Genomic DNA, 21,859 nt, shown 5'->3' with positions numbered 1-21,859 from the left:
CATGCAGACACAGGAATGGGAATAATTTATGTAGATTTGGATGGGTTAATGTCCAAAGTAGGCTAATCCAATGACTGAAACTTCATAGAAACAAAGAGAAAAAGTTGTTTCATGCCAATTTATAACTTTTCAAGTCTGAATTTCACTGCATTTAAGGATGGTGTATTAGTTAAAAAAATTGATTTTAGCGTCTCAGGTGGATCAAAAACAAAACAAAACAAAACAAAACAAAACAAAACAAAACAAAACACCATGACTCATCTGAGTTACTGACAAGCCTGAGCTAATTATGTTTTCCACTAATGAAAACCAAATAATGCTTGAATATATAGAACAAAATTTCCTAGGAATTCAGAATATTCCATAAACACATTGACCTACTATTAAGTTTCCAAAGGCATCTTGTTGCCAACTACGTTAACAGCACAGTTTTTTCTGCCACAATAATACAGGAGGATTAAAATGCACTCTAACACACAACAGATCCCCCAAATACCACAAAGAGATCTCAAATATTTCACCAAGATAACTATTGCTCCCCCCCGCCACCCACCCCAAAAATAATCTCGTACGCTGAAGTTAGGAAAAAAAGTTCACCTACATAGGGTCTTCGATTTGAATTAGATATAAAAGAGTAAACATAGCTAATACATAATCAGTTGGCCTCTGTTGATAGAAATCCACAGCTGTTTCTGTGTTAATAAAAGACATTTGTAGATACTTATAAAAGCACCTAGAGTGCAATAAATAAAATCAGTGAATCAAGACATTTCTGCTCTCTGCTTCCAGTAGATTAATGAGTTTAGTAGATTAATATGTTTTACGTTGTCCCACCCAACCCCTTCAAGAAGACCTTATGGAAGAATGATAAAGATGAAGATTGTTACTGTTGTTATTGTCACTTGTCTCTTTTTGGCCACCATGGAGGCTCAATGGTAAAAGCACTTGGCTGACAGCTGGCAGTTTTCGTACACAGACACACTGGAGCTGCTGAGCTATGCAGTCTTGTTTCTTGACGTGAGACACACAGACTCGAACTCATTTGGAATTAATAGCAGTGTGTTAGCCTAAAGGAAGTGACTGGGGGATGTCTGCACTGAGATTCTCAGGCGCACGACTTAGGTGGGTTAAGGCAAGTATGGACGGTACAGCCTTTAGGGCAAACAATCTGCCATTTGGAATACAAGGTCGTCATGGCATGTTTTGTTTGTTTGTTTTTGCAGTTACATTGCCTACATAGCTGTGGTGCTGTTGAGACTTATGGAGTGCAGAAGACAGGGCTCTCAAACTAACGTGCCCCAGATGAATTTGCAGCTGGCAGAGGCCGACTGGCTGGGCTGCAGAGGAGTGAGTGATGGCCAGCAGAGGGCACCAACACGTCTCCTTATGAACTTTCCAAAGGCCTGGGAGAAAGCAGCCTGCTTTCACGGAATCCACCATGGGCGTGTCCTGCATATTTGTCTGTTTCAGTTAGAAAGAGGAGGCCAAGTAGAATTGGTGTGTGCCGGCCTGGGTGTGTGTGTGCGTGCATGTGCGTGTGCGTGTGTATGTGTGTGTGTCCTAGTGTATGTGGAGGCTTTATGTTTTGTTTTGTTAACATGTATATATTTAAACTCAGTTGCTTCTTGCTCTTCAAAAAAATGCAGGAGGCCACTGCGAAACAAGTTCTTTGAAAGGTCCAGGAGCTGATATACAGAAGCCATTTGTATTATTTCGACCTAAGAGAGAGACAGAAAAGATGTTTTTAGTCAAGAGGGAGAGCTCAGCCTCTTTTCTCACCTCTCCAAGCACAAGAGTAAGCCAAAAAAAAAAAAAAAGTTTTAAGCCCAAATTGTGCTTTAAATAGACAATTTTCCTCTCCTTTTTTCTCAGTGCAACCTTCTGGATAGAGAGGCCACTTATGGTCATTTGAAATCCATTTTCTGGGGTCAAATGAATATGTATGGCTGCACAATTAGGCTACCAAAAAAATGCAATGTTTTCAAATGTGGTCAGATGTGGTCTGATATCCCATGGGATAGCCTTACACTTACACTGCAGGGAGCCCAAACAGATCGCGGCCTGCTTTGGCACCTAGGTTAGTGGTGGTCAAAGCACCTACTTTGTTAGAAAATTACCCTGTGGATGTGGGCATGTTTCTGTGCAGCAACTTCATAGTCATTATTTGTTTCAAAAAGCTTTACCAAACTAAGAAAAAATCAACAAAAACTTTTTCCTTTTTAGGTGGATTAGAGATCATCAGAAGAATTATAGGCCTAATTCAACTTAACTTAAAAAAGAGGATTGTCTATTCATTGACTCCAGGAACAGAAAGAGGGCTGAATGGAAGTCAGTTAGGGCAGTTTTCAAAGCTTTGTCCAGGCTCTCAGCCACAGAAGATTTACTGGGTATAATGGAAACCCTATAGCTAAAACTGTGCATTGCTTTTAAGCATTTGCTTTCCTTCTAGGGAACTGCTTTTATTTCCAGTTTCTATATAATATCACTGGGGTGCTTGCAGTGGCCCACGATGCTAGATTACTCTTGCTTTACGAGACTTCTTTATGGCAGGTTGACAGAAGTTCCACCCCAAAGGACAAAGACACAGGAGATGCTCAGGTCTCTGCCTTCCAGCAGGGGATGAAGTTTATGCATGAATCAGTTTTGGTTTTGCATAGGACTTTAATAGGCAGTGGCTCTCCCATGATTGTTTCTGAGGATTACACAGTTGAAAAAGCTCTTCAACACCACATAATGTGAAATCAAAAGGGAATAAAGGGAATGCAGGAGAAGGGGAGGGTGCAGGCACGTATGGAAGTACGACAGCTAAGTTAGTGTAAGCAAGTAAAGATAAGTAGTTTTAAAATCAGCGACTGGGGAGAGGGCATAGCTGAAGCAGTAGAGGGCATGCTAAGCATGCACGAGGTCCTGGGTTCAATCCCCAGTGCCTCCTCCAAATAGAAATAAATGAATAAAACTAATTACCGCCCCCTCATAAAATAAAAGAAAGCAAAACAAAAAACAAAAATAAATAAAATGCTAGAGCAAACTCACAGTCCATCTAGGAATTTGAAAAAAAATTTAGGGGTCAGGAAAACTGGCTGATAATCAGGGCTGCTCAACTGACAAGTTGCATGACCTGTGTTTTCCTTTCCTTTCATCCAGTTTCCTCATCTCAATGTGAAATCCTAGTGTCCTAGTACTTGAGGTCCCCTGGGGGATGTTTTGTAGAAGGGATGGTAGTAGTATTTTGACTGGTGGTTTGTTAAACACCTTAAGTATTGTGAAATTTTTAAATTTGAATTCTGTTAAACATTTAGCTTAATTCATGTGACTTGAAAGCTTTTATATAATTTTACCATTCCCAGGCAGTAAGGAGGCAAATAATATTTTTATTATCTTTGGTTTGGCATTTAAAGTGCCCTATATAATAAACATGAGAAGTTTTGTCTCCAAGGAATTTCATGCTGGATATTAAATTTGAAGAATCCTTTCTTTAAAGATGATATTAGGATGATAAATGCCTGATTGGAAACTATATACTTGATTATGTATAATTAGAATTCTTACATTATTATCATAGCTGAGCCTTACATAGTGGTTATAGCTGATTTATTCTATTTTGATCATATGTATTGATCATTCATATTGACCGCCACAATGGAATGTTATGTGATAAAAACAGTACGCGATATTGTCAGAAGCAAGAAATTCCAGGACTCACAGGTATTCTGGTCTCTACTCTTGAGCACAGACATATTGTTACATGTTACTTGGGCTGATATATGTGCTATGTTGTTTACAGAAATCTTTTGGGAATGAAATATAGTATATGCTGATTTCTGACTTGAGAAAGTGTTTTCACGAGTAACGTCAGTTAACATAAGCATTGTTACTACAACTAATAAATTATGTTTATTAAGGTTTCGTATGTGACATGTCATACATCATACATGGTCTACAAGCATTATTTTATACAAATTCAGAACAATTACATGAAGTACATAAACTACCATCTCTATTTTGCAGGTGAGGAAACTTAGGCTTGGTGAGAATACATAAAGTTATTCAAATAAAGTTGTATGTCCAAGGTCACAAAGAATTTTATCTTATGCCGTCTGCCTTCAGTAGGTTATCTTAACCACTACTCCTTACTGCTTTGCCCTTATATTGTAATAGAACACTTTATACAAGGCTATATTACAATATTGAGAAGAATGGTAAATAGTTGAAAGGATTTATCATTTTAATTTTTGTTTGAGCTATCAAGTCCTTTTGGGAAGATAGGAAAGGTATGGCAATAAATTGAAAACAACTATAATATGGGACAAAAGAAAGAAGAAATATCAAAGGAGAAAGAGATTAAGAAATGTTTCATAAAGAAAGTACAACTTAAGATACAATTTGAAGGGTCATAGGATTCAAAAGAATGGAATTTGGAAAAAAAAGAAATTTAGTGTCAAGAGAACTGCATGGGCAATTGGAAAAATACACGTCATATTTGCAGAAGGCAAGAGTTTTAGTTTGGTTGGAAAAAAATATATCAAGGGTGATATCAGACTACGTGTGCCCTCAATAGATGACAAGCTTCAGGAAGCAGGGGACCGTTCTTATTCATCATTACATTTCCCCAGTGTCCCCCAGCATGATGGTTTTGGGGCAGGGGCCTAAAGTAATCAGAGTGGTACCTTAAGAAGATTAATTTGGCGGTTACATGGAAGATGGGTGGGAGTTCTAAAACAAGAAAGAGACTGGAAAACTGAAACTAATAAATGCCTGAATTAGGGCAGTGGTTGTATGGATGTAAAAGAGAGGATGTATGCTATACTGTTTACAGAAAGGATACTTTGAATGATGTATAGTATTGGCTGATTTCTGAACTGATAAAGCCCTTTTTTATGCGTGGTGTTACTCAATGCTTTTAGGGAACTACAAGACAGACACACACAAAATGCAGGCATGATGCATAGATCATTCCCTTTGTAAAGAGAAGCTTAAACGGGGATGCATAAGGATTACTTTCATCTCTCTGGAGGAGAAATACTCCCCCCAATCCATTTATTATCCTATACACTAACAATATTGAAAGGTAAAATGATTCAATGGTGGAGGACGACGACGACAAACACATATCTTCAAAGAGAGAAGCTCACGTTTCAAAATGAATTGGAATCTTACTTTCTATTTTGCTCTTCGCTTGCAATTCAGCATATCACGTGATGCTGATATATAGAATTTGTTATCAGTTGTTATCCAAGGGAATTTGCCTAAACACAGATATAAAAATCAGGCTCTGATTGTATGTCTGCTGTCTTGAGTGCTAGAGCTAAGGGTCTGGTAAGTTTCAGTGTTAATATTCTGGTTTCATTTTCACTTTTCACACGAGAACAAGGATAGAGTATTACTGCTCAGTTCTTCACTTTTTAAACACTACATAGAACGAAAGTGATAAGCTGTCATTTATCATCCAAATGAGAACACTTCTGCGAGTAGTAGGGAGTGCTGGTAATGATGCCACCAGGACAACCCGTGTAAACTGAGACTATACTGGGAAAACCAGAATATATGGTTTATATATCATTACGTATAACTACCTAGCATGTTATATCATTTTCAAAATACACAACTTTTTGGTAATTCAAAGAAGTGGTACATTATATTGGATTTTTAGCTATGTAGTTGATACTTATGTAAGACTATAGGTAACTTTAGAGATGGCTTTTCTGATACATTACTTTAAAAAAAGTTATGAATAAAATGTTATCAGAATTAGCTCAGTCAAAACAATATTAACAGAAGAGAAACTACTGGAAGGTTACGAGGGGAGCTACATGCCATCTAGCTTGTGCCACAGTCACATTTACTGAGTCAACGTTAGTATCCCAGAAGAGCGCCTCCACGGTGGGGTACTTACATGTACATAGGCTGTAGTTGTAAATGAGATGTCTTCTGAGGCCCCTGATAGCCATAAGAGTCAAAGCCACCTATGAAATCAACTGGAAAGGGACAATTGCCTTAGTTAGTTAACGTTTCCAAAGAGAGAAACATTCACGATCAAGGTCTTATACAAATTACTAATATAAACCTTTTAATAATCTATTAAACCAAAAGTAGCTAATTGTGGAGGAAAAAAGATAGTTCCTTCAAGGCAGTGATGTTTTTAGTCCCCTCAACTGTGAGATTCAATTACTGCTTTACAAAAATGTATTCACTTGGAAGAAGACATTATGTACTCCTTTGAAGCAACCAAGACCTAATTGGAGTCATAAAATTCACTTGCACTGTAAGGATGCTCTGTGTCTTTTTAGTTAGCGTGAAGATTTTCTGCAACACATGACAATATAAAAAATAACGATTGCTCAAGTGCATGTATCTATCGGCAACTGTGGCACTAGTAATAATACCATGTGCTGTGAATGTCAAGTGCAAGATGCTGTGGCGAAGCTCATGTAAATTAACCCAACATGGCTGTCCCTGCCATTATGTGGTTCATGATCTCAGACAGACAATCAGAAATAAAGATGTGGAGCAAAGTCTAACCAAACATTCAAATGCAATACACACCTAGATATTTAAAATATAATGAGCTATAACAAGAGTTACTATGGTAGGTTATCTTATCCAGAATGGCTGCAACAATATCTCCTATTCCATATCTGCTCATAATGTGACCTTGACACTCATCTTATCCTGTGGTTTGGGTCTCTGTCTCTTCTTCTCGAAACTGGGCAGAGCTTTGTGGCCACTGTGACCAATAGAGTGTGGTGGAATTGACACTATGTGACTTCCAAAGTTAGATCAAAAAAGGTCTTGTGCTTCCCTTTACTCTAGTGGGATGCTCACTTCTGGAACACAGTCACCACGCCTGAACTAGAAGTCCAAGCCAGCTGGCGTGGAGAGATCAATGGAGGACCTCTGGGTATGATTTTGGCTGACAGGCTAGCTGAGGTCCCAGCTGATAGTCAGCATCAACCTCTGGACACGTGAAAAAAGCTGCCTCCAAATGATTCCAGCCCCAAGCCACTGAGTCAACCCAGTGTTGGAATCTTCCCAGCTGAGGCCCCTGACATCAGGGCTAGGAGACAAGCCAGCATCACTGTGCCCTGTCTGAATTCTTAACCCACAGAATCCATGAGCATAATAATGGTTATTTTAAACCACTATGCTTTGGACGTGATAGTAACTGGAATGGTAGTTAGTGAGAGTACTGTACAAAGTTTTGTGTTTGTTTTTTCTTTTCCATTCCTGGATGTGGACGTTGTATGGTGGGGCTACAAGAGGCAAAACGACCAAAAGTTGAGAAGATAGGTGACAGGAAGGAGAATGAAGGGGAACTATAGACTTTAGGATGCTAGAGGATATCTTTACTTTTTTCTAAAACCTTATTCTACTGGCTTAGCTTTGACTAGTTTTTGTTCTCTTTTTGGTATCCTAAGTGCTACAGGTAGAAATTGGAGCAACTAACATAAAGTCCATGATGTCTGTTGGGTGGGGAAATCTTTTTATTTTTTTTAAAAATATTTTATTTTTTAGAGCAGTTCCAGGTTCACAGCAAAATTGAGAAGACAGTATTGAGAGGTTTATTTATCCCCATCCTCATCCCCACATGCGCACAACCTCCCCTACTGTCAACATCCCACATCAGAGAGGTGCGTTTGTTACAACTTATGAAACCGACACTGACCCAAAGACCGGAGTTTGCATTAAGATGCACTTTTGGTATTTTATATTCTATAGGTTTCAACAAATATGTAATGACATTTTTATATCCACAATTGTATCTACAATTTTAGTATCACCCAGAATAGTTTCACTGCCCTAAACGTCCTCTGTGTTCTGCCTTTTTATCCTTCCATCTCCCCTGGTCTCTAGCAACCACTGATCTTTTTACTGTCTCCATAATTTTGCCTTTTTCAGAATGTCATAGAGTTGGACTCCTACATGATCTAGCCTTTTCTGATTGGCCTCTTTAACTTAGCAATATGCATTTAAGTTGCCTCCAAATCTCATAATTTAAAATCTCATTTCTTATTTATTTATTTATTGAAGTATATTCAGTTACAATGTGTCTATTTCTGGTATACAGCATAATGTCCCAGTCATGCATATATATACATATATTTGTCTTCATATTCTCTTTCATTAAAGGTTATTTCAAGATATTGACTATAGCTCCCTGTGCTATACAGAAGAAATTTGTATTTTTGTCTATTTTTATATATAGTGGTTAACATTTGCAAATCTCAACCCCCTCAAATTTATCCCTGCCAAACCCCTTTCCCCTAGTAACCATGATTGTTTACTATGTCTGCAAGTCTGTTTCTGTTTTGTAGGTGAGTTCATTAATGTCTTCTTTTTTCTTTCTTTTCTTTTAGATTCTACATATGACTAATATCATTTCTTTTTATCATAAAAACCCTTTTACCAAGGAAGAATTTGTCTTCTGGTCAAAAGTGGTATAGCACAGCAGTCCCCTGTTATCTGCAGGGGGTACATTCCAAGACCCTTAGTGGACGCTTGAATCATGAATAGTACCAAACCCTGTATGTACACATACTATATTTTTTCCCATGCTTATGGATGGGTAGCATACACAGCATGAATGTGCTGGACAGAGAGATGATTTATGTCCCTGAAAGGACTAAGCAGAATGGTATGAGATTTCATTGCACTACTCAGAATGGCTCACAATTTAAAACTTATGAATTGTTTACTCCATTTAATCTTTTCATACGGCAGTTGACCACAGGTAACTGGAACCCTGGAAAAGGAAACTACAGATAAGGAGGGACTATGGTATAATGAAAAGAACAGAGACCCTGATGCTAGAAGGATCAGGGTTCAAAACTGCTTTGACCACTTGTCAGCTGTGGGACCTTAGAAAAATCACTTAACTTCTTATACTTATTAATACTTATACTATTAGTATGAGGATAAAATAAGGAGTGTAGAGTCCTGGGTGAGACAAGGTGTAGAAGAAGAAAATTAAAAGCCCTTGAGAAAAATTCAGTGTTTTCTTTATAATTCTTCTAAGCCATGCAGGATAGGAGAAAGAAAGACAGAAAGCATTTAATTTGGGACTATAGAACTCTACCAAGTATTTTATCAAAAATGAGTTAAAAAGGAGTAAACTTCTTTTGTTTTCCGAATTGCCCCCACACACACATTAGCTAATATAAATGATATCGGAAGAGTTGTACAATAATTGAGTGGCAACTATATTTAAAGTTTGCATTTTGAGATATTATTTTCCATGACTGGGGACTCATTGCAGATGGTGCCTAAATTCCCGTTCATTAGGGTTCACTCGTGTCAACATTGAGACTTAAGGGCTAGTTTCCTCAGAGTCATTCACAGCGTTATAGTTTCCTCGTTCTGAGGTCCCCTTAGTAAGACAGTCCCCACCCTGGTACTAGAGAACTTGAGTGGGTTAGAGAAAGCCAAGTTCAGGGCAGATGCAACTATCACGGTCTCCTCCACTGAAAGCGAGATCCAAGTCAAGCTGAGGGTTATTAGCATTGCTATTGTTGTTTTGAAATATTTCCTTAGCCTGATTCTAGAGGTTTGAAATGGATGGCAGAAAAAGTGAGATGGTAATTATGAGTCAGAAATTGTGGAGCGAACCAAGTGATAACTTGAAGAAAGCAAGACTGAAAGCAATCTTCAGGTCCAACAGACAGAATCGGGACAAAAATGGGAAACAAAACTTGAGTCCAGAGCAATGTAGACCTTCCTGAGACACAAGAAAGGGCCAGAGGGAAATGAGATGAGTCTGAGAATGTGTTGCTAAATGGAGCTTGAGTTGTCTGGGTCTTGCTCTTATTAGCCACTTGTCTGGTGGGTGGGTTGACTGGTAGATCTGGTTTACAACTACCCCACCAGGGAAGGTAGGATGAGAGCTTTGGTGGAAGGACTGCTATCATTCTGATCATTCTGATCACTCAGATCAGCTGGGGCCATGGAAGGGGATGCCACAGCGGGTGACTCAGAACGAAGACGAGAAAAGAAGAGGATCTGAGTGTAACCAGCATGGATTTTTACCATTTCACTCATGAGGGGGCTTCGCATTTCAACCAGAATCAAAGGGTATATTTTCTGTAGTGCATTTTATATGCATGCCTGAGTTCACAGCCAAGGAACTTATGTAAGGTCAACTTCCACATATTCTCCTTCTCAGTAACTGTTTGGATGCTTTCCTAAAGACCTGAAGGAGAGGAATAAGAAGAGCTGGGTCTAACTGACCACTGCAATTAAGAGTATGGTGGTCAGGATAGGTAGACTTGATTTTTGGTATTTTTTACAAAATGGTGCGTCAACTACATCAGGAACTCTTTTGGGGATGCCATGTGGGTAGAGAGCATAAGTAGAAGAAATTACGTTGTTCTCTCTCCAAAAATTGAATGACTGGGTTAGCTTACATCTTTAAAACACCCTTAACACCACTTTGGTCTGTTTTCTGTTTCTTTTATATAATTATATTAATTTAGGCTCTAAAGAGGCTACTGAATATTGTGAAATTTTCTGAACAATAGGAGTCATGGAACATCTAACAGGTACTTCTCCAAGTGATTGCGATGAACCTAGACGTTTGGCTCATGGCTTATCTCTGCATCATTTAGAAAAGAAGATCTTTTATTAGTCAGGAATCTTCTTAATTCCTGAAAATGAAAATGAATTCCCTACAAACGCAAAATACTTGATTGTCCCTAGAGTGCCTTTAGGTGATATCATTTATCTTTACAGTATACAGTAAGGTAGGTGGGAATAATTATCCTCACTTTACAGACAAATACAGATTTACCTGACTAGTTTGGGGGGCACACAACAGCTGAGGGTGGAAGTAGAAGCCAGGCAGTCTCTTTTCTTCCTAAGTGTACTGAAAAGTGATTTTTTTTCCACTTATGCCCTTCCAGTAAGCTCCTGGAAGTTTATCAAAGGTTTTGCATCACATTTTGGATTATGTCTAAAATCTTAAGTCTATTGTTTTCTTTTTTTGGGGGATAATTAGGTGTATTAATTTATATATACATATATATATTTTAATGGTGGTACTGGGGATTGAACCTAGGACTTCACGCATGTTAAGCACGTGCTCTATCACTGAGCCATACATTCCCCTCTCTTGTTTCCTCTTTATATGATTCATTTAGTGAAAGGTTTGAGTGCTTGCTTTGAGTCTTCTATAAGTTATAGATGCCCCTCTTGTTTATTCTCCAGTATCTTTCTTCTGTTCTTTCTAGAAAATTTGCTCTTTCATCTTCTTCTCATCTCCAATCTAATGTTCTAGGAATATTTTGATGTGAACAATAACTGAAGAAAAAACCAACTGTATTAGATTTTGCCAGTAATAGCTGCTAATGAGATGCCTTGGTTTTCCGTAACAAATCTTTAAGATGAAATAAGGTGAACATCCCTCAAGTCTTACTTCATTTCCTTTGTGCCTGATAACTGATGAGGGCACCACATAAACATTCAAACAATTCTTTCTTCTGAAATCTATTTATATGCTCAGCCCTCTCTTGCAATACTGCTGATTACAATGATGTTTTTCAAAGTGAGAGAGGATGTTTTCTTTATAGCCCTTTGGCATAATGTATAGTTATTTCAATATTTATCAGAAAATGTGAAAGACAGAAGAATTATTGAAGGCCTGAATTAGAATGTCAAGAATGAGAAAGAAAAGGTGACAATCAGTGTGAGATCAATGGATAAAGAGGTAGAAAAAATAGGACATGCCAAGTATTTTAATTTGACAGAAGGGGAGGAAAAGGCAAGATTCAAAATCAACTCAGAAGTGTGTTGTCTAGGAGAATGTTGCTGCCTTTAACAGAACAAAAAGGAGTGACAGGAGGGACTTGGCTGCTGGCTTCATTGGGAAATGCAGCATGCAAGCTGTCAGCGGCACATACAAATGGCAAAGCCCAGGAAACACTTGGAAAAGGGAAATGTAATTGTAATTGCTGCAAGGTGACTTGGACACTCGCTGGGATTTTGGAGATGAACTTCTTTTTCTTCACTCAGCTTTATTGTGCTTCACTGAAACCTGTCTCCACCTGACATATTATGAATCTACTTTTTTGTGTGTGGTTGATTCCATCACTATAATAAAAGCTGCATGGGATTTACTGTTTACTATAGGAGGCCCAGAACCCAGAACAGTGTCTCATAGAAGACCCTCAATACATATTTACTGAACAAACTCTTTAAGCCCATTCAGCTGTAAAAAAAAAAAAAAGGCAATTGATTGAAGCATGGAAGATGCTGGTAAAATTTCTAGGTGAAATTTGACTGAGTGCATTGACCCTCAATAAGGTCTTGAATGAAAGGGAAGACCTTTTACAGAAAATCTAGAACGTCAGTGATTGCTTGGGTCCTATGAGATGAAAGTAACCTTTTGGACACAAATCCGAAGGAGCCACCACTGTAGTCTCTTTGGTCTAGAGAAGCAGAAGGAAAGAGACTGAGACATCCTTTGGCATCAAAATGGCTAGAGGGAGAGAGGCATCCACAGATGAATGCTATCAAGTGTTGCAAATGTCAATCACTGGTAGGAAAAACATTGTTTTCTTTCTGGCCAGTTCATAGCATCCTAAACAGAGGTACATGACTGAGTCGATGGTGACAAAATGAAATAAAATTGGTACTTGCTTAATCTTTGCCTCATTGGAGTGATTTGCCTTTGGTCCTTTGAAGACAACTCAGGAATGTTATCACTTTCTCTGCAATTGTTACTGCATTTTCTCTTTGCCTTAGTTTTCCTGTCTGCAATATGGGTGTGTTTGTATCTACTGACCTATGGAGGCAAGGGGAGGTCCAATTATTTTAAATGACTAAAGTGCCATATCAGTTTAATAACTATGATTTAATAACATTAACAATAGTGGAATTTAGAAATTACCAAGTAAGAGAAAAATGCTTCTGGAATAAATATTTTTCACTCTAATATGTTGCCCCGTGGTGAGCTTCCCTTCTATTTAAACCTTTTAATCGTGAACACAGAGTTCGGCAAACCAAACTGTTTTTTTTCAATACATGTTGGCAGTGAGGTATTGTAATATAAAATTGGACCTTGGTTATTAACGACAAAGCCACTAGTCAACATAACTCTCTTTTGGAGGCAGAGCTGGAAAAGACCACGAAGGGGAGTTTAAAAAAGCAGGTCACAGTAAGCCAAACCTCAATATTTGGAAGAACTCACTGAAAGACGTGAAAGAATTTGTGTGGGCCTAGGAAAATAGAGTGTAAATCCATTAGCTCTGCAGGTGAGCATTTCAAGGGTACTAATCTCCAGCTGCACAAAAGGAATTTAGAGCATAACCAACCACGGGCCAGATTCAAAAGACCCACCTTTCTCCCACGCAGACTGATTTGGCAGCAGCAATGCAGCTTCCGTGTGAGCCTGGCGTGTTCAGCCTGGACTAGTATCTCTGAGTGGACTCAGAGCCTTTTTCTTTTTTTTCTGATTAGGAAAACACAACCCTTGGTAGGGGTACTTTGTTCTTTGTTGCCTGAAAGGTCACTCAAGTGTGATGCTACAGAGAGTGCCTGGCAGGCGAAGTGCGCGTGGAATGGAATGAGACTGATTAGCTAAATCACCGCAGATGCTTCCCAGCCTAACCTTGTTCAGCAAATAACATTTTCTTGGGGTCTTAGGGTCCTATTTTCCATGCTTCTCTCTTAGTTGTATCAGAGCCAGATCTTCAATCTTCTAAACGTGGTTACACATTTTACATATGCTAAAAAAGGAAACTGGAAAGCAATGACCACAATGGTGTAAGAATGAAATATTTCTTTAGTTAGACAACATTTGAGTAACCACTTTAAGCTGTTGGTTTTAAAAACTTAAAAAACTAAAAAGTGAAGTATCAGTTTCCATTTGACAAACTGTTTTGTCTTTTTGCTCTTGTCTCTTTCTGCCAATTCTCTGTGAGGCTGGTACCTTAGGTGAAATCTGAAGAAACACATGCTGGTTTTCTGCCGAGACCGGGATCTTGCTATTGAATCATCTTCTAGTAATCTGCTGCCGTCGCTGTACACCACAGGGAAGCCGCGAAGCAGTGTCAAGATCCAGGGCTTGGGAGTCAGAGGGCCTGGGCTCAGGAGTGCTTTCTCGTCTTACTAACATCAAACCTGGAGGCCGGTCGCAGTTGCTCTGAGCCTTAATTTCTTCCTCTGTGAAGTGGGGGTGAAAAACAATTCCAACTCCACAGAGTTATATGTGTGTAATACTTAGATGTGTGTATTTTATGGACTCGCTGTAGATTTCATCTCTTGTAGCAAGAGGTTTGTCTAAAGAGAGTGATTCGAATTATGCTTCAAAATGCATATTTAGGTTCTTTACTGAGAGGAGGAGAACTTTTCAGGCCAGGAGAGCAGGTGGAGATAAGGCACAGCTAAGGGAACCTTGTATGCGAAGGTCCTGGGATTTTGTGTGGAACGACGGAGGCGTGGAAGGCCTCAGCAGAAGCTGAGGAGAGCGAGGTGGGTTTAAGGAAACCCTTCAGGTGCCCACGCAGTTAACCGTGGCCTGACAAGCAGCAGGAATGGCCTGTGTGACATGAAGTAGGAAAAAGGGAAGATCTTCTGTGTCTTTAAAAAACTCCACTGAACTGAGTTTCCACATTTCAAATGTTTTTGGAAATCACTTTGTATATTATCTGACAGGCTGGGGAGAGGCTCGCTCGGCCCGGCCTGGTTTGTGGTCAAAGAGGCTTTGGCCCAGAGGCAGGGAGAAGGACCTAGCCGATGGGCTGGGCGAAGGTGAAGACGCCCAGAGCCCACGGCTGGGCTCAGCAGAGGGGTGAGGCCAACGCTGGGCGGAAGGGTTCTCTGGGCAGGAAAAGCTTAACGCTCCTCTCAGGTTGGGGCAGGGTTTCAAGACGACAAAAGGGTACTTGCCAGCACAGAGCACAGAGAAATGTTGAGGTTCTGGGGGAAAAAGGGAAGGCGTTTATGTCTGATGGCTTTGGTTTTCTCAGGTTTGGCCCCTGGGCTTAAGGACCCTGGAAGGATTTGGAACGGGCCCTGTGGCGAATGCGGCCCACGGTCCGTGGGAGAGAGCGAAGGCCCCGCTGAGCAGGAGGGGCCTCCGCTGGGCCTGGGCACTCTCCCCCGCCGTGTGCGGCAGCCCAGGACTGGAAGAGGACAACTGCACCTGAGCCGCGTCAGGCAAGGCTGTTGAAACTCCAGGCATGAGGGAGGAGACAGCAAGGAAGGAAACCAAGGGTGCGCGGGAGAGCGTCACTGCCGCTGCGGACCCGGAGCCGGACGATGAGTAGACAGAGAAACGACGTTCCCAGTGGAGGGGAGCTCCTAAACAAAGGCAAGAAACACGCCTCCAGGAGGCAGGCAGGAGAACACGGAGGGAGCGAAACGGGCGTTTACAGCCAGGCGGAGAACTTCAGAACCGGCGATTTCAGAGCCGCCCTCTTCCTCCGTACGAAGGCGGCCCAATCAGCCTCCTTGATGAAGGGAACCAAGTGGCCGGTGGGGTGAGCGGCGGCAGGGCGGTAAGAGCTGAGAAGGTCAAGCAGTGGTAAAGCTGGAGACGCGAAATGATGCATCCAGGTATCTTTAATACTTTCAACGGATGTGGGGGTGCGTGCAGAATATGATGAAATGACTAAGCAGAAGTGACTTTAAAGGTGCCATGCCATTTGGCTGGATGAGATTCACCATAGATTCATCTCTATTTCGTGCTCCCCTGTTAGAACGGCTTTCAATTACAGGTGACATGCCTTTCAGTTGAAATTGGAGAGCACAGTTATTACAAGCTAGAGGCGAGCTGGTGAGACGTGATAGGGCATGTCTTCTCTGCTGGCATCCAGGATATATCTAGAGTGCACAGCCCATGGAAATGCGGTGGTTTTAATTAGGGTGTGGGCATATCAATGTATATATATTAAGGAAAATAAAAAATCAAGCATGTATGCTAAAATCACCCAATAGAGTACTATTCCTCCCCTTGTAATTTTTGCTAACACGATCTTCGCATCGTTTTGCAGCCTCCAGAAAGGACTGAACTTAAATGAATCATCTTTATAGAAGGACAATAGTGGTTTGAAGTAAGAGAATGTGCAGGGACTACTCTAACATCTTGACTGATATTTGGGAAAGTTGGAACTAGATTTGCTATATGGGGTTCATTAAAAACACATAAGATTATTATTGTGTGGATTACGGTATCCATTTGGTTAATATGGATGGAAAAAGTAGTTGTCTTTAAAAAAGACACTTATTTTTGTTAAATTCTACATCTCCCTCTGATTTAGCCTTTAGGTTTCAGTGGAAACGTCATTCCCTTAGTGAAGAATCTCCTGGTCTTCTTAACTGGATGAGGCACACCTGGGGTGCATTCCCACTGCCCCCTCTAGTCTCCTTGTCTGAACGTCATCACACTTTGGTGTGTTTCCTTGTGTGAACTGTGTGCTGGACTGTAAGCATCAGGAAGGCACACAGTGTCTGCTGCATCCCTAGTGACTAACACACAGGCTGCTCAACAAATACGTGTTGGAAGAATCTATCTCGAGTCTCACAGTGAAATGATGTGGGACATAGACCTGGCACCGGGAGACTTAAATTCTGCTCCCAGCACTGCCTCCAAATGATTGACTTGGAGCAAGTCAATTTCAGTGTTCCTTTCCTCAGCTATAGAATTAGAAGATTAAGGCAGGTGATTGCTAATATTGTTCATCACTCTGCGATCTGCACAATTCCGTATTTGTGGGATTGGTTTACATACCGATAATAGCAGTCAAATATTTAGAATGAACGAATCTGCAAAGGCATAATGAATGGAAAAAATTAGTGCAAAGGAGTTGTTTCCCCTCTGGCTGTTACTACTATTATGCAGTGGCTTCCCTAAGCAAGTTTCCAGGGAGCTGAACTGCTGAATAGAGTATTGGAACCTGCGACATGAGACCTGACAATTCCCAAATGGAAAACAGAGTGATGAAAAAGGTGGGACCTGGGAGAGGAGAATAGGATTGACAGGTTTGGAGCCAACAGCAATACTGTTGCCCCCCATTCAATTTCCTGCCGAGATGAAGGTGTATGGATGAGTGACTATGTGTGTCCTTTTGCCTCTCTGCTCTTGGGAATTCCTTTAACATCAGCTTCATTAGTTACAAAGGCAGCAATCCATATCCAATTTTCTTTTTGTGTCAGGGTTGTTCATGTATAAACTAGCCTCCTTTGTTGGAAACCTTTGCAATTAATCCCATAAACAAACAGACAAAAAATGCAAATCTTGCACTGCCCTAGCCAACCCCACTGACTCTGAGGCCGGACCACCATCTATAATACACAAAAATGAATTGAAATTTCCACTTTGGGTCTAACCTAATTTTCCAGTGATAATAGGCATGGATTCCCAGAAGCACTCTTCGCCTCTTGATAGTAACATCCTCATTTCCTTTCCTGGTAAATGTTTTAAATAAGATTTTAGCACCAAAGGAAATTAACCTTTAACTTAATTGTAATTATAAAATGCCATCACTGATTTTTGTCTTCAGCCTAATTACTTTCTATTATTTAAACAAACCTTACCTCCTGTGAGCTTTAAGTTTGTTTCTCCTTCCCTCCTTGCCACACAATGCCAGCCCATCCTCACGGAGGCCTCCCTGATGCTCTGCGACTGGAACGGCCTCATTTAAATGTCACACAGGATTGAGGGCTCGCCCTACGCTGCCTATTTACAAGGCAGTCTTTCGGTGCTCTGTGTTAGGCTGCTCCGCTCAGATGTTTTCGTTCCACCTACCTGGTGGCCGTCCTTAGAGATGCAGTGATTTTCAGTCCTCCTGCTGTTAAGGAGATAACTAAGCCTGGCCTTCTGTTTATATTAGATGCCATTTCCACCACGACAGCACAACTGGTTGTAATGAAGTTGGCAACGGCCAGCGTTATTTATCAAAAGACTAACTTTGAATATACAGTCCTCTTTCTCAGCACGGCTCAGCTGTGGAGGGCGTTTAGAGTTGTTTCCTGTGCCGGCTCTTTGTCTTGTTCTCATTTGTTCTTTCAAGGTAGGACTAAGGGATCCCAGTAACTTGACTTTGTGAGCATGCACATAGGCACTAAAGGCATCCGACTTTTTCTGACACTTAGCTGCTTTCCTTTATCGACAGGGGCCCAGGGAGAGACGGTGAGGAAACGCGTGCAGGACACCCAGTGCCGGTGGACTAAGTGCTTCAGAACTGGAGGAAGCAGAATAATCAAAATGGAAGAGGTTTCTTTGAATCATTTCTGTAAATGTCACCACTTCTCCCTTTCACGTGCTCCAGCTTTCTTTTCCATTGAGGCTGATTAAAACAACTTGGCTATTATTCATCTACTGGATCATTTCAGTCTTCTGCATAACATGCCCTCTTCACGACACCCCAGTTAAAGGTCTTCCTTTGCTAGTCTTAGTACTGTTACTTCAACATTGATTCTTCAGAAACAGGGTCCTGATTGTTTCAAATCAGCAAAGGATAGAGAATGAATCAATTTCCTTCCCTGATATTTTTAATTTGGGAACACTGGATTTATTTAAAGACAATCATTTATTTTTAAAGATGATGATCGTGTATGCACATGAGTAGGTGTGTGTGTGTGTGAGTGTATGTGTGTGAGTGAATGTATGTGATAAGCAGTAGAGCATAATGGAGGAGACATTAAGAGAGAAGGGAGAAAATAAGTTGTGATTGTTAAAGAAGCAGACTCAACTCAGACCTGAATGTCCAGTTTTAAAAATAAAGGGCATATGTTTTCTCTTCAGTGACCACAAGAGGGAGCAATTTAACAGGAGGCTGAAAAAGAGACCAGCACTAATTTTGGGAGACTTACTACAAAAATTATATCTCAGTGTTAGGAAATGCTACTGTCACCAATAGAAACTCACACGTGACTGACAGGAGGCACACAAATAGGCAGGCATTGGTTTCAGGGGTTGATCATCTCTTCTGCCTTTTATGTCTACATATGACAGCATATCTTGTCTTCTCCATTTGTTTAAAAAATGACAACAGGTGCTTTAGTCTAATTGGTTATTCACTTACTTAGAATAAACTGGGGTCTAAGAAAATGTCACATTTCCTTAGGCGTTTCCATGTAGTCCAGGAAATGGCTGTGAAGAGCTGATTTGTTGATTCATTTACTTCCCAGATACTTACTGAGTCCTACTCCAGGCTGGGGATGCTAAATGCTGAGGATACAGCAATGGTCATGACCGGTGTGGTCCCCAGCAGCATCCCCTGACACTCCGCTCTCCTGAGGGAGTCACTATGTGCTGTGTTATGTTAGAAGTTCACCGGTAAGCTCAGTGACCTTGGGCAAGTCATCGAATCTCTATGAATCTTTAAAATTCAAGCGTTGAAATAGAGTGGTAGGCAGTAGTTTTCCATCATTTCCAACTCTGCAGTATTCTTAGTTCAAAAGAAATCTTAAGCAGAATCAAAAGTTGTAAAATAAAATAAACGCAGAGCTCCTGTGCTTTCGGGGTCTGGGAAAGGAGCAAGGGGACAGCTTCTATGTTGGTCCCACCACGATGCTGCAGAGCATTAGCTAGAGATGAGCAGCATCTGAAGTCTGGGGCTCCAGACTGTAATAATACGCGATTCTGTCCAGAGATGGAGAATAAGAAATGGCAAATTTTGGTTTTGTGGGAGGCGGGCAGATACGGACACAATCATTTCACTCAGTCACCTCCAGAAAAAAGCAAATGTTATAAAGAAAACAATAATATACTGTTCTTTCATTTGCTTGCTTGCTTGAGGAGGAGACTTGAAAAGTGACATAGACACATCATTCTCATAACTCTGCTTGTCAACCTCGCGCTGAAGAACTTGGCACCTTTTTCTGAACTGCTAATTGCCCGCCCCTTAGGTTATGTTTGAAGAGTGATTTATAAATAACAAGAAAGCAAGCTCAGGTCACCGAAAAGAATATTTAGTATGGCTCTAACAACCAGATAGAAAAAAGAGAGAGAAAGAAAGCAAGCAAGCTGGGGAGGAAGGATAGAAGGAAGGAGGGAAGGAAGGAAGGAAGGAAGACCAGGAGACGTATACCCAAATGTTAACTGAGAACCAGAATTCAAAATTGTGAAATCATTCTACTTTTCTTTTCTGTTTATTTATCTGTATTTTCTACACATTCTGCACTAAACTTACATTCCTTTATAAATAGAAAGAACCAAATACTTTTTAATGGCTGAGTACTCCTCCTTGCCCACCTCCACCCTTCCCCATAGGTGGGAGAGAGTGGCCATGTGCTCAAAGAATTGCATCCAAACTCAATGATCCTGTCAAACTGGAAAAATGATCAAAACATACAGAATGGAGTTCAATACACAGAAGTGTGGGCCAGCAGGCTTTAGAAGAAAAATCAAACAAAAATAACAGAAAATTATTAGCCTCAGAGAAGTGAATAATTTCCCCCGGTTTGCTTTTCAAATGAAAGGTTCTGTAAATCGATTATGACTTATCCCAAGGCCAGTTTATTTTGGAGAATTCAGGACATGTTTTTATTCCTTCGCACTTGGTTGGTGGGTTCATGCATGTGTGCATCTACAAGTTTAAACATCTAGAATTAATTTTTCAATATTTTCTTCCAAAATAAGTCCCCTTAAGATATTTTTTAAATGGCATTCTGCATATTTTCCCGGGATATTTGAATATTTAATAACATTTGCAAACACATTGGATCTGTTTTAGAAAAGACAGTGACTGCTTAGAAAAATGGATCCATTTTCTCAAGGACTGATGTTTAGTTTTAGTTTAACTGTTCAGGCAAAGGTTTATAAGAAAACATAGTAAAAATTGAGACATCATATGATGGCTTTTTTTTCTATGATGGATTAGCGATATTTTCCACAGCTGCACATCTTCCTTTTAATTGTCGCATATAACAGCACTAATGAAGCAGAAGGATAGGTTCTTAGTTCTATCTCTGTAAGCGGAGGTTGGATTCTGGTGCAGAATTGCTGAGGATTAAGGGAGAAGAGAGCTACACACCAGATGATAAATCCTGGAACATTTGATTTCCTTCACAGAATATTGTCCGAAAGAGCAAGCAGAGGGGAACAGAGAAGACTGGAGGGCATAAGGAAAACTCAGCGTGGCTGGGGACAGATGATACAGGGGAGAGCCTGACCAAAGAGACAGCTCTGCCAGGCGTGCCCTCTCTCCTGGAGGAAGCCTTTTCCCCTAAGACGCATCGCTGCCTTTTCATGCACAAATATAGAAAAGTATGTTGTGAGGGTTGCCCCACTCAAATAAAGTTCAAGTATCAAGGCACACCCTCTGGAGCAGGTCCCAGCTTTTTTTCTGGTGAGGAGCCTCTCATCTGAAGGCAGATCACCCCAGCCCACAGCAGGAGATGCTGACCAGAACGCCTACCTCTTGGTAGGGAGCCTGGATCCGGGAGGTGGGTCTTCTTACAGATTGGAGCTTCTTACCCCGAGGCATTTGATGGGCCAGTGAGCTGAAGCTAGCCCCACTCTGTTCCCCTTAGGTATTTTCAAATATCCAGGAGCCCCATGGGGTGTGTGTGTGTGTGTGTGTGTGTGTGTGTGTGTCTACAGATATGGGATGTTATGGACTGAATTGTGTCCCCTTCCAAATTTATCTGTTCAAGACCCAACTCCTCATGTGATTATATTTGGAGATGGGGCCTTTAAAGATGTAATTAAGGTTAAAGAGGACATAAAAGTGGCACCGTAATTCAGTAGGACTGATGTCCTTAGAAGAAGAGGAAGAGGCCCAAGAGCACTCACAGAAAAAAAGGCAAAGTGAGAACTCAGCCTTCTACAAGCCAGAGAGAGAGGTTTCAGAAGAAGCCAAACCTGCCGACACCTTGATTTTGGACTTCCAGCCCCCAGAGCTGTGAGAAGATACACATGTAC

General features: G+C 40.7%; 1 protein-coding gene and 1 long non-coding RNA gene across 2 annotated transcripts in view; one reads left to right on the top strand and one right to left on the bottom strand.

Moving 5' to 3' along the window:
- Positions 1 to 515: 515 nt before the first annotated feature.
- Positions 516 to 21,859, bottom strand: part of NKAIN2 (sodium/potassium transporting ATPase interacting 2) — an 865,819-nt gene continuing 844,475 nt past the window's right edge. Inside the window, exons 7-8 of the mRNA XM_072965826.1 lie at positions 5,894 to 5,975; positions 516 to 1,718 (exon numbers count right to left, since the gene is read on the bottom strand). Coding sequence (XP_072821927.1) covers positions 1,709 to 1,718; positions 5,894 to 5,975 — 92 coding nt within the window. The 3' untranslated portion in view covers positions 516 to 1,708. The remainder of the gene's footprint in view (positions 1,719 to 5,893; positions 5,976 to 21,859) is intronic.
- Positions 15,045 to 18,302, top strand: LOC140697874 (uncharacterized). The gene is made up of 2 exons (XR_012075253.1): positions 15,045 to 15,546; positions 18,105 to 18,302. It is a non-coding gene; the product is annotated as an uncharacterized lncRNA (long non-coding RNA).

Source organism: Vicugna pacos, chromosome 8 (assembly GCF_048564905.1).
Source record: "Vicugna pacos chromosome 8, VicPac4, whole genome shotgun sequence".
Lineage (NCBI taxonomy): Eukaryota > Metazoa > Chordata > Mammalia > Artiodactyla > Camelidae > Vicugna > Vicugna pacos.
Note: the sequence above shows the minus strand (reverse complement) of the source record. Positions and strands in the feature narration are given on the sequence as shown.